The following is a 13,166-nucleotide window of genomic DNA, read 5'->3' as shown; positions in this document are numbered from 1 at the left end:
AAAAAAAAAAAAAAAAAAAAAAAAGATATAGTAAAAAATGTATTATTTTGAGTCACCACAGGAAGGGGTTTCTGTTATAACAGTCTATGTGAGAAACGTTACTGGGATTTCACAGTTGATATTTAGAACTTGCTTCACAGTGGTAGTCAAACTCTCGGTTAATTTCCTCTTCCTATTTTTGAGCACATCTAAATACCAAATGATGTGTTCCATTCTGAATACCAAATGATCTGTCCTCTGGCATTTTAGACTCCATCTTCCCTTCCTTCTCTATGACCACACAGGTTTGGGCTGGTTTTTTTTTTTTTTTTTTTTTTCCCTTGCTTGAATTATAATCACCTACATATGTTCAAGTGCTTGGAACCAGAGCTTTTCAGAGTTCAGGTTTGTGGTTTGTTTCAGATTTGGCATCTGCATGATGAGTTGTCTTAGGGATGAGTCCCAAGACTAAACATGAGTCTTTTATGTTTCATATGTATTTTACAGAGCCTAAAAGGGATTTCATGCAATGTCTTTTTGTTGTTGCTTTGTTTTCAGATAGGGTCTCACTATGTAGCCTTGGCTGGCCTGGAACTCACTATGTAGACTAGGCTGGCTCTCAACTCATAGAGATCCTCCTGCCTCAGCCTCTGAGCACTGGGATTAAAGGGATTTGCCACCACACCATCCTTCATTCAGATGAGTTTGTATGGGAAACAAAGCTTAGGATGGAATTTTTTACGGTGTCACGTCAGTACTTCTCAGGATTACTCAGTCTGTGTTAAACTTTTCAATTGATACTTAATTCTAAAACATCCAACAGCTTGTTTCCCCCCTTTTTTTTTTTTTACAGTTAGTGATTTATTATCCCAGAGTACAGTCCTCTTCCATGGTCTCTGCTGTAGCTCCTGCTTCCAGTTAGAACATAAAGGCAGGGGCTGGGGACGAGGCTGCCCGTAAAGCTCACACTGCTAAGGTGTAAAGGCCTCAGGACCTGAGTGTGCTGGGTGTATGCCTGTGAGGCCCAGTGGTGGGGAGACTCTGGGGTCCCCTGAATTGCTGTCCTAGGTGTAAACCCTTGGCTTCTAGTATGAACGACTCCCTCACAAATGAGGGGTCAGCTCCTACCACTAATGCTGGAGCTGACTTCTGTGTGCACAGATACACATATGGCTTTGCATTCCATATAGTACACACATACAGACGCACACACATACACACACAGACACCCTACTCACATAAAATTATAAAACGAAAAATAACAGACAGTGTACTGCTTAGTTTTTAGGCAACTTGACATAAGTTGGGGTCGCCTAAGAAAGGGGAACCTCAAATGAGAGAACACCCCTCTCAGATTGGCCTGTAGATAAGTGTAAGGTGTATTGATTAATGATTGATAGGGGAAGGTCCGGCCCACTGTGAGTGGTGCTCCCCTCGGCTGGTAGTCCTGGGTCACTGAGTAAGCCATGTGCACACCAGCGAGCAGCACTCCTCCATGGTCTCTGCTTTAGCTTCTGCTTCCAGTGTCCTGCCTTGCATTCCCTCAGTGATGGACTGTGACTTGGGACTGGCAAGGCAGATAAACTTCTCCCTTCCATTGCTGCTTTGTTTATAGTGTCTATTCCAGCCCTAAAAAGCAAGCTGGGACAGAGGGGCTGGAGAGGTGAGAATTTTTTTTTTCAAAGATTTATTTATTATTAAATAAGTCTGTAACTGTCTTCAGACACACCAAAAGAGGGCGTCAGATCTCATTACAGATGGTTGTGAGCCACTATGTGGTTGCTGGGATTTGAACTCAGGAGCTTTGGAAGAGCAGGCAGTGCTCTTACCCTCTGAGCCATCTCACTAGCCCGTGATAATCTTTTATTAAAGGAGTAGCATGCTTACTGTTCTCATCTGTGTTTGACTTCCTCAGTGCCGTGGGAACATTTGCCCGTGCCCTGGATTGCAGCAGCTCCGTGAGGCAACCCAGCCTGCATATGAGCGCGGCCGCGGCCTCCCGAGACATCACCTTGGTAAGAAGCCTTTTACCATTTGGGGTTCTCTTTTGCTGCTTGCTCAATTATAAAGCCATTATAACAGTTCCAGAGACTCAGAGATCTCTGGCTATTAGCCCTTGACTACTAAGTTGACTCAGGTTAGAGGTTGGTTAACTGGGCTCCTGAGTGATCTCTTATTTGTGAGCAGAGACAAGTGAACAGTGTTAGGGAGTGGGTGGAGGGTAGTGGGACACACCTCACCTTCTGGCGTGCGCTTTCTTCCAGCTTTGTGCTCTTCCCTGTTCATTTATTTACTTGGCCTTAGGTCACATACAGTATTTTATTCTTCTTTTATACCTAAAGGATCACTGTTGCTATCACTATTGAGACTATTGCTGTGGTAACTGCATTTCAATTTTGGGGTTAATTTTTAATAAATTTTAGTGTTCAAATATTGTGTTTTATTATGACATTTTCATACTTATTATACTTTTCTTATATTCAGGCATTTCACACACATTTCATCACACACTCAAATGTTTATTAAAAAGACATTTGAGACAGGGATTCATGTAGCCAAGGCTGGCCTTGAACTCACTGTGTTGATATGGAGGAACCTTGAAAATCTGATCCTCTTGCCTCCGTCTCAGTGCCATGATTACTTGGTGTGGGTTTTATTGCTGTTTTAATTTAACTTTGTGGTGTGTGTGAATGTATGGTGCATATAGGTGCATGAATATATCATGGTGTTTGGATAGCGTCAGAGGACAACAGAGGTCTGGGAGTTGAACTGAGGTTGTCAGGCTTTAGCAGCAAGCACCTTTACCACTAAGCTATCTCTCCTGCCCCTATTGTTGTTGAGGCAAGGTCTTACTCAATAGACCTGTCTGACCGGTAGCTACAATCCTCTTGCCTCAGCTTCTCAAATGCTGACATAGAAGGTTTGGGTTTTTTATTGTTTTGTGGGGTTTTTTTGTTTGTTTGTTTTATTTGTTTGTTTTTAAAGATGTATTTATTTATTATGTATACAGCATTCTGCCTGCATGTATGCCTACAGGCCAGAAGAGGGCACCAGAGACCATTACAGATGGTTGTGAACCACCATGTGGTTGCTGGGAATTGAACTCAGGACCTCTGGAAGAACGGACAGTGCTCTTAACCTCTGAGCCATCTTTCTAGCCCTGTTTGTTTTGTTTTAAGATAGGGTTTCTCTGTATAGCCCTGGCTATCCTAAAACTTGATCTATAGATCAAGCTGGCCTTAAATTTAGAGATCTGCCTGCTTCTGCCTCCCAGGTGCTGGGATTAAAGGCGTGGGTCATCACTGCCTGGTGTTGCTCAGGTTTAAGATGGCTTTGAATTCTGGGCTCAAGAGAACCTCTTGCCTAAGCCTCTGAGGCTGGCTCACATTATTCGTGGTCTATTACATTTGTAAACTTCTCTTTTGTTGTTACTCACGATTTTGTATTTTAGATTTCACAACATCTTTTGTGAACTCGTGTACAATTATTTTCTGCTGCAACTGGTACTGATCAGCATGCTGACTCCTGTGCCCTGTTCCTTCAGAATGTGGCCACAGGTTGCAAAATCTCCGCATACCAGGGTGGAAATGGATAACCCCAAGTGTAGTCTCAGTGTGACCCGTACTTTTCTTTTTTATGTGTTTCTGTTTTTAGTGTGTGTATGTGTGCACCGTCGGATGTCAGGACAGCTTCCCAGCATTCCCTCCTTCTCTGTGGGTTCTAGGGGTTGACCTCAGGTCACCAGGCTTGGGGGCTAGCACCTTTACCTCCTAACCCACCTAAGTGTAGTTCATTCTGTTGGTTTGTCACCAAGTCACTCCATGGAATAATGAGCTCTGTCTGGTAAGCCAAACCTCCTGGATTTTGTTTTCAAGAGTTCTCCAGCCTCCTCCCATGTTTCCCTGCTCTGTGGAGCACAAGCACCGCCTCCCATCCCCCTTGCTGCATAAAGATGATGCATTGACTGAGTTTCCCACATGCTGGGCATGCTTTCTCTGGCTGACTGACACCAGCCAACACGTGCTTTTTCTTACCATTTTAGGAACTCAGGAAGCCGTCCCCAACGCTGCATGCTCTTGCTTTGTATAAATAGAGTGTTATCTGTAACCAGTCCTTTGTCATTTAACCATTCTCAGGAAATCCTGCTTCGCAGAGAAAACTGGGCATGTGCTCCTATTACACTCCAGCAGGTGCTTTCTGCCCTGACTGAGGACCCAGAGTGGGAAAGCCAGTCCCTGATGTGTGGCAGTTGGTGGCTGGGGCCGATTTGCCTGATGGAGCCCATGTGTGGGCCTGGGAGCCACAGTGACTCTGCGTCCCTCTGCTAGAGAACATACAGCACATTTGTTCAGAGGGCAGAGTTCAGGAGTTCAGGATGTGTCTTGTCTGTGAAGGTGCTTTATACATATACATATGCACACATACACACACATACATACATATACATAATGTATTACGTTATTACAAAACTATATGTAATATAGTATTGCAATAGGATATGTGTTTTCCTCTTTTGAGAGGAAGACCGGCTCAGGTTAACTTGAAACTCTTGAGCCTGAGACAACTCTCCTGCCTCAGCCTCCAGAGTCATCAAGATGTCAGATGATGCCATCACAATGGTTGAAGATTATTTATAAAAGAAGCATTTAAAACAACAGATGTATATGTCTGTGTACTTACTAGAAGACCTACTTTACTATGTGCGTGATCTGTGGGTATGTCTATGCCGTGACACTTGTGTGCTAGTCAGGTGACTGCTCCTGCCTCCCCTTATGTGCTACAATGAACAGGTATGTACCAGTGTAGAATAGGCTCCATACTATTATGTACTCTCTAAGAAGGTGACTTTTGACTCTCTGCTATTCCCATCTCTGTTTGTTTAGTGGTCACTCTATCACACATACTTTCAAAATTACAGTAATATATAATTTAAGATAAATTTATTTAGAGACAGTGTCACTGTGTGGCTCTAGCTGGCCTAAACTCAGTCTGTAGACCGGATTGACCTTGAATTCACTTGTTTCTAGCTCCACCATACTAGGATTAAGGGTGCATGTCATCACATACACTCAGCTCATTACTACAGTATTTTTTTTTTTTTTTAAACAGAAGTAGACCTGGAGGCTCGGGAAGTTGTGGGCTGTGTTGCTGAATCATATCCATTCTTGTTTCTACCAAGGCCTCTCTTGCTCCACCAGCTTTCTTTTCTGCCTGCCCTGCCTCCTCTTCATTAGAACGCCAGGGGTATTTATGCTTATCTTTCTTGATTAGCTATTCTTGAAGATGTATGGTGTCTGTGTGTGTGTGTGTGTGAGAGAGAGAGAGAGAGAGAGAGAGAGAGAGAGAGAGAGAGAGAGAGAGAGAGAGAGAGAGAGAGAGGGGCAGACAGACAGAGCAGAGAGAAACAGAAAGACTGAGGGATGGAACGAGTTGGACAGACAGACAGACGTATGGAAGACCTTGACTTCCTATTTAAACTGCTATAGCTTCAGGTTCAGTTGGAATCTTAAGGTCCTAGGAATTGATGTACAAACTGGGTGGGCCTGGTTAAAATTGATGCTTAACCTCTGCATGCAGAATTTGGGGATTGCTTGCCAGATGGGATACATGAAAAGCTCATAGTGGTCTTTCACTGTCCATTTTCCTTGGGAGCTTTAAGAAAGGGGACTCCAGCAGGTGTTAGCATTCCTAGACCATTTGCTCAACTAGAACACCCATACCTCTTGTCAACCAACAGTGATATTTTGGGGGCAGGTAATTGTTTACGCCTAGTTCTGACTTCCTCTTTTTAAGGTCTGTCATGAATGCAGCTGAACTGCAGATTTCAAGTGTTGCTAATCTAAGATTTGTAAGGTTTACATTGTTAACAGATACAGAAGATCCTGGTTGGTAGTGCACTTCCGCAGTCCTAGCTCTTGGGAGGTAGGAGCAGGCAGATCAAGAGTTCAAAATGCAAACAACAAAATATACTGAGGTCATTGAGAGTTTATATTACTCACTTCATAAAATAGAACGTATTTTATATAGCATACACAGGAGAGAACATCAACGAGAAACGCTTACACAGCTGACACCCTTCCCCTCGCTTGGGTGGTAAGCAGTGTAGTCAAGCGCTGCCTTCCTCCCTGTGGGAACACCATGGAGGTCTCACACAAAGAAAGATGGCCGTGAAGTCACCAGGTAGTGTGACCATGGTTGCCAGTATTGTATGTGTGACATATGCAGTCTGTCCTGGACTGAAGCATTGTCACTCTGTTGTCACTGGCATTGGCAGAGTGCTCCTGCTCCACCTCTATTTGTGATGTTGGTCACAACACCACCCCTTGGCCTGCAGGGCAGCATCAGCATTGTCAGGGACACATTTTGCTCCCGGAGGGTAGTGCTCTGGCTTTTCTCTCCCGCCTAGACTCTGAAAACTAAGTAGCTTGGGGAGCAGAGTCAAAGAAAGATATTTTTGTTGTGGCCTTGAACACCAGGATGCACTACAGGTAACAAACCCAAGGCACCAAGCAGCTAAGAGGCTACATAAGGACCCATCTCCTTGGACTGGTGACAGGCAGGCTTTCCAGTGGCAGGTCTGGACTGAGGAAGGTTGGCTGTGTTGGTTCAGTCAGAGATGGATGCAGGTATTGGAACAGCGCTAATGTCTGTAACACAGATGATCTTCCCTGCTCCTATGCAATGTCTCTGAGGTGCACCTTCCTCACCCCAGCTCTTTCTCGGGGTCTTCTGGACTCCAGTCAGGCATTATTCTGAGCAACCTCCCTGACTGTGTGTGTTTGCCAGTGTGTGTACACTTCCGCATGTGCATTGCCAGATGACAACCTGGGAGTTAGCGAAGGTGCTCAGGCTTGGTGGCAAGTGTCTTTACACACGAAACCCTTTGCTGGCTCCAAGCATTGCTTTTTTTCTTCTTAACATTTAGTTTTTTAGGAAGGCTTTAAGTATTGTAGTTCAGCCTTGAACTTCCTTGTGTTGTATTGATTTCTAATGATCTTGCCTCTGTATCGTGAGCACTGCAGCCAGGTTGTGCATCACTGTAACAGGTGTTATTGGCACTGCTGACTGGACCTGGGACATTGTGCATGTCAGATAAGTATTCTGCCAATTGAGACTCTTCAGCCAGTACTTTTGCACTAATGCAGGGAACCTCAGAAGATCATTGGATTTGAATGTGGGGGGAATATAGTAGAGAATTTTTTTTGGGGGGGGGGTTTCAAGACAGGGTTTCTCTGTGTAGCCCTGGCTGTCCTAGAACTCACGCTGTAGACCAGGCTGACCTCAAACTCAGAAATCCATCTGCCTCTGCCTCCCAAGTGCTGGGATTAAAGTCATGCACCGCCACCACCCGGCTACAATAGAGAATTTTAAATATTCCAGAATTTTTGAAAAGAGGTTTGGACTTAGAAATGTAAGTTGATAACAGCTTATGCTTATAATATCTTAATGAAACCATGGCTTTGTATTGTGGAGTCTAGACACAGTACAAAGGCGCCCTGTGTTCCTGTTAGTTTGACTCCACGGTCATTACCTCATCTGCTTCATCATCTCTCTATGGCTAAGAGTCCAAAGAACAAACTTAGAACAAGTGAATGTAAGCATCTACTGGATTCATCTACATTCCTGGCATCAGACAGTATTTTACCCCTGTGACCTAACAGAAGCTGGGCCCTGACATTTCTGGATATGAGACTCCTACTGTAATTGATCACTTGGCTTTAGCAGAAATGTCTCCATTCTGATTTGGTCTAGTCTATGGGGCCTACTGCAGGTGCTCAAGCCAAAAAACACAGTGACCACCTATCAGTTTTAACTACACATGAGTTATTTAAGTGGTCATTTGTCAGTTATTTTCAGACAACTTGTGAGTAAGTTTCAGAAGGGCTATTTCTGTATTACTAAGTATTTGTTCCTAAATAGTAATTTTCTTCTGCACTAACATAGTATAATGTGGTACTGTGTAATGGGTTAGTGAAGGGGCTTTATTCCAGTTGACCAGCTGTTCAACAATGTCCAGTAGAGCAGAGAAGCAGCTCTTTCTTGCTCCTAAATCCTGCTCATAGTTTATGACATTTGTCATTTGTGTAGTATTCTTTAGGGCTGCATTGATGTTCAGTCTTTGTCTTTGTGGCTGTGGTATTTTACTCACATACACAGAGGTGGGGGAGAGAGGAAAGAAAGTTTTGTGTTTTCTTTGATAGCTTTGCCATATAACTTTTTATTCATAAAAATGAGATTATTGTTTTCTGTTCTTTATTTTCTACTTTTAGATTTACTTTGAATAGTCCTTTTCCTTGTTTGGTTGGTTGTGTTTTGTTGTGTTTTGTTTTGTTTTTAAGACAGGGTCTTGCTGTGTAGCTTAGGCTGGCCTTGAATTTACAATCCTTCTGCCTCCGCCACCTGAGTGCTACATGTCTCACCAGGCATAGTATTTTCTCTCTTTCTCTCTCTCTCTCTCTCTCTCTCTCTCTTTCTCTCTCTCTCTCTCTCTTTCTCTCCCTCCTTTCCTTCCCTCTGTCTCTCCCTCCCTCCCTTCCTTCCTTTCTTTTTTTAATTGTTTTTTCTTTATGGGGGTTTGTGGTCAGAGGTAATGTGTATGTTCCCAATTATTTTAATATGTTTCAAATTCTACATTTTGGGAGGTTATCTATAGAAGTTTTACCCTGGGGAGTTGGCAATGCAACATCTGCTCCCTTCCTCACAAAGCCCCAATGGCAAACCATAGTTTGATTCTACCACAATTCTCCCTGGGGAAGCAGTGACTTTACTAGCTCACTTGCAGAGTGTGTGGCCCTAAAGCAACCACACCAGAAGGTCTTCATCCAACATGGAGAAGGTTTTCCCAGGGCTACACAGACGGCAGACGTTCCCACCACCAGCACCCACTTTTCCCAGCCTGTGTATCTACCCCTCCCGGAGGCAGGTACAATTGGGGTAACATTACATACAACTTGCTGGGGGTGCGGGGTATGTGGATACTTGGCTGGATATGTTGGGTGTCACAAGCCACCCCACCCCTCCTCTTGTCAGAATGAAGCTCATGGTCACCAAGTGTGGCTGTGATGAACATTTGCAAGCAGGCACAGCTGAACTCATGCTGGGGTGGCTTTGCCTCAGAGCACAGTTGTATGACAGAGGGGCATGAGGAGTGGAGTTTGAGGCAGAGTCTCATATAGCCCAGGCTAGCCTGACACTTAGTATGTATTTGAGTCTGGCCTTGACCTCTTGACCTTCCTGCCTCTGCCTTCCAAGTGCCTGGATTGCAGGTGCTCACCACCCACGGCCAGGTGTAATATCATCTAAGGCTTGAAATCAGGATATGTTGTATGAGAAAAGAATCTATTTTCAATTTTAAAAAAGCACTTTGCCTATTAAAATAGAAAGAAATATGATCTCTGTCTGTTGTTCCCATTGAAGCAAAAATTGAAAGTGGATGGTACACGTTTTAGGTATAAAAACTTATACATTGATCACAGTTTTAGATTTATTCATAAGCATTTATTCACCTGCTTGGAGAAAAAGTTGGGTTCAGTAAGTTTTGGGTTTTTTTTTTTTATTTTATTTTTAGTTTTTCAAGACAGGGTTTCTCTGAATAGCCCTGACTGTCCTGGACCTCACTCTGTGGACCAGGCTGGCCTCGAACTCAGAAATTCACCTGCCTCTGCCTCCCAAGTGCTGAGATTAAAGGTGTGCGCCACCACCACCCGGCCGGGGTCAGGAAGTTTTGAATTGACTTATTATCTTGAATGCTGTAGTTGGTATCGGAGTTAAAAGTGTAACATTTTTATGAAATTGTTCCTGGGCCAATCGGTAGTTAGCATTAAAAACGTGTGGGAGAGGTGGTGTGCTTAATCATGGCCCAGGTAAAGTGTGCGTTCTCTGGGATGCAGATTCTAATGATGATGTTCAGGCCATACATTCATTGAAAGTTCCTTCAGAATCCTGTTAGCCAAGAAGGGAAACAGGAACCTGGAAAACTAGAAGAAGAGGTGGTTCTCCCTACAGTCTGAATGGAAGCTGCTGCTGGCCCCACGGGTGCACTGAAGAGACACCTCAGATGTGGCACTTACACACCACATCATTCACTCAGTTCCATCTAGATCAGCTGTGGAGGTGCCTGCCTGCAGACCTTGGAGCAACCCCATGAGTGTCTTCTCTGTCCTCAGGTGGCGTCACTCACACATTGCCCCAGGGTGCAGAGGCTTACCCAGTAAGTTTCATCTCACACATTCACCTGCAGACCTGCTAGGATTCTGGTAAACTAGACTCTGCTAAGCTATCTGCAGGCCACATCTGCCCTCCTGTATCTCTTAGCCTTTGTGAACACAAATCAAGTAGCATAAGAGACCCAGGCCAAATGCACACAAACTCATGCTAAAGATTGGTTATGTCATGTAACATCCTACTGGGCAAGCAAATCGAGTGCTGAAGCCCAGTATCTATACAGGGCAGAGTGGCCCCTGTGAGTCCGGGGCAGGGGTGAAATGTTCGAACAACAATCGTTTTTACCACGGTGTGATTCTATTTAATGAACAAAAGATGAGAAACCCCATTGCCAAGATCTCCTTGTCAGTCTTTCTCCTAAAATACTTGTGTTTGTCATTTCCATCTGTTATGAGTGAGATGACAGATGACAACACCTTTGCTTTTTGGCAGAGGGAACAGCCTGTGCTCAGTTATGGTTTTCAGAATTTAGATTTGAATGGCTCTTGCAGTGCATGCACGGATCTACTGAAAAGATGTGAGTGACCAAGTGTTTATCTGAGGTGAGACCGAGCTTGTCCTGGGCTTAGGTTTCAAATCTATCGGTGATTTTAAGTTGAGATATATGTGCAATCACATGTATGGAGTGACCATCATGGATGCAGGCATCAGTGTTAAATCCACCAGCAGGTGTAGGTAGGTGTAGTGTCCCCAGGGTTCCCTTATGTCTCCCATTCACTGTTCTGGAACACAGAAGATGCAGCACACTGAATTTGTGGGTTTTTTTGTTTTGTTTTGTTTTTTTATTGAATATTGTTTTCTGCTGTTGTAGAGGCTATGTTCTTTTACTTAAAGCTTTTAAAGAGTATGGTTAGATCATACAAAAGTGCATTCGAAAGCAACATCTCTGCATCTCAGAAGGTGGAGGCTAATGGGGGTCCTCTGGCTCACATAGTGAAATGGCTCCTACTGATTGCACCACTCACTCCACCAGGCTGGGGTTTACTTACTAGAGAAAATGAGTCTCGTGGTGTTAATGCAGGCTGGAGCTGACTGGTTGCTGGGAAGCTGTCCTGCAGGTCCTGCCTCCTGAGCGGCTGGGCTGCAGTAGACATCCTTGCATACAGCTTGTGCTGTGGCTTAAGTATGGGTTGCCTCCGATTAAGCGGCTGATGAGCTGTCATCTGAGACAAACATACTTAATTCTATTGACATTTTGGTTCCAGAGCACCAGTTAATTATAAAAATTGCCTTTATCTTTTGAAGAATTTCAGCATCACAGTTAATTTGCATAAAATTTTAGAGGAGGTGTTGATCAAACCTGGGGTGGAAAACAAGCCTGGCACTGAGCTATACTCCAGCCTTGTGTGATTACTGGCTTTGTTGTTTATGTTTTTTTGAGAGAGGTGTAATTTATTCAAAAGTAACATTGACCTCCTTGCTACCTCCACATCTCAAGTGCTAGGATTGGCTTTTGAATATTATCTAGTATTCAAATAATAGTATTGAATACTATCTAGAGCTCTCAGATTTGGAGATAAAAGAAACAGCTAAATCACAGGGTCTATTAGTGAGGTTAGCCAAAGAATCAGAAAGGCATCAGTTGTGAACCTTGGCAGAGTGTAAGCAGGAGGCAAGAGCAGGACGAGCATGCTACAGCCCTGGTGGGGAAGGTAGAGCTTCCCTCAGAGGATGCTGGCCCACCACCTGCAGCACCTCAATAGTAGCCACACAGTGACTGGCAAGGGAAACTGACAGCGAAAATTTTCTTTCCTTTTTTTTTTTTAAGATTTATTTATGTATTATGTATAAGTACATTGTAGTTGTCTTCAGACACACCAGAAGAGAGCATCAGATCTCATTACAGATGGTTGTGAGCCACCATGTAGTTGCTGGGATTTGAATTCAGGACCTCTGGAAGACCAGTCAGTGCTCTTAACCACTGAGCCATCTCTCTCCAGCCCCAGACATTTTCTTCTGAGCTTTTGTGTTGTAGAATGCAATGATTTATTTTAAAGTTAAATTCGTTCAAACCTTGTCCAGCCAGTTACTGAGCAGATCTAGTTATTGCCTTTGATACTGTCAGCAAATTCAGTTTATGCCTATATGAGCCATGTTGTTAATGTTTCATAGTGTAAATACAACCTTGTGTTGTGTGGATTTCACTGGCTGCCTGGCTTCAGATTTGTAATCCTCCTGCCTCACTCCTGAGTGCTGGGATTGCAGATATGCACTACCATGTCTAGCTAGAAATATATTTTAATTAACTAGCTAACTAAATAGTTAATTAGTTCATTGGTTTATTGAGAGACAAGGTCTCATTGTATATAGCCCTGCTGGCTAGAACACAAAGATAGTTGCCTCTGCTTCCCAAGTGCTTGAATTAAACGTGTGTGCCACCACCCTCCACCCATTTGTGAAGTCTAAAATGATCAACACAAGGTGCTTCTGTGAGTTTAAGGTTGGCCCGGTCACCTGGTCTGCAAATGGATAGGACAGCCAGGGTTCTCTTATACAGAGAAACCTGGTCTCAAAAAACCAAACCAAAAAAAAGCTGCAAGGCTTGACTTGTGCTCGGAAGCTTGTCTGTGTGGTAGGGATAGACGCAGAAGCAGGATCAGCTTACCAGCGGGCCTGTGCTGGGGCACTCACGTGCACATGCGTGAGCACACACTCACACACACACAGAGTTGATTGTCCTGCACGGCAAGTTCTGTTGGTATACTCGAACGTGTGTGCACATGTATAAAGGACTCTTCCTCTCCAGTAAAAAAACTATCAAAAGTTTTCACAACTTGAAGTTATGTATGTGCTGCTGCTATTAGGGAGGGTCCTGGAAATCCAGCCCAACACGTGGTGCATGCCAGGAAAGCACACTACACTCACCCACCCCACAGAAAGCTGGCCATACGACCTACTCTCTGTCTTCAAATCTTTCTTTCACTAGTGTGGTTTTTTTTTTTTTTTTTTTTTTTTTTTTTTTT

At 43.8% G+C, this 13,166-nt stretch overlaps 1 protein-coding gene across 6 annotated transcripts in view; it reads left to right on the top strand.

The window, feature by feature from the left end:
• The window catches only part of Mta3 (metastasis associated 1 family member 3), a 132,906-nt gene that overhangs the window by 68,003 nt on the left and 51,737 nt on the right, over nt 1–13,166 (top strand). For all 6 annotated transcript variants that reach the window (XM_031357537.1, XM_031357532.1, XM_031357534.1 and 3 more), the window contains exon 8: nt 1,895–1,994. In XM_031357537.1, the coding sequence (XP_031213397.1) occupies nt 1,895–1,994 (100 nt within the window). The remainder of the gene's footprint in view (nt 1–1,894; nt 1,995–13,166) is intronic.

This window comes from Mastomys coucha, unplaced genomic scaffold (assembly GCF_008632895.1).
Source record: "Mastomys coucha isolate ucsf_1 unplaced genomic scaffold, UCSF_Mcou_1 pScaffold6, whole genome shotgun sequence".
Lineage (NCBI taxonomy): Eukaryota > Metazoa > Chordata > Mammalia > Rodentia > Muridae > Mastomys > Mastomys coucha.
The sequence above is the reverse complement of the archived record's forward strand: the minus strand, read 5'-3'. Positions and strand labels throughout refer to the sequence as shown.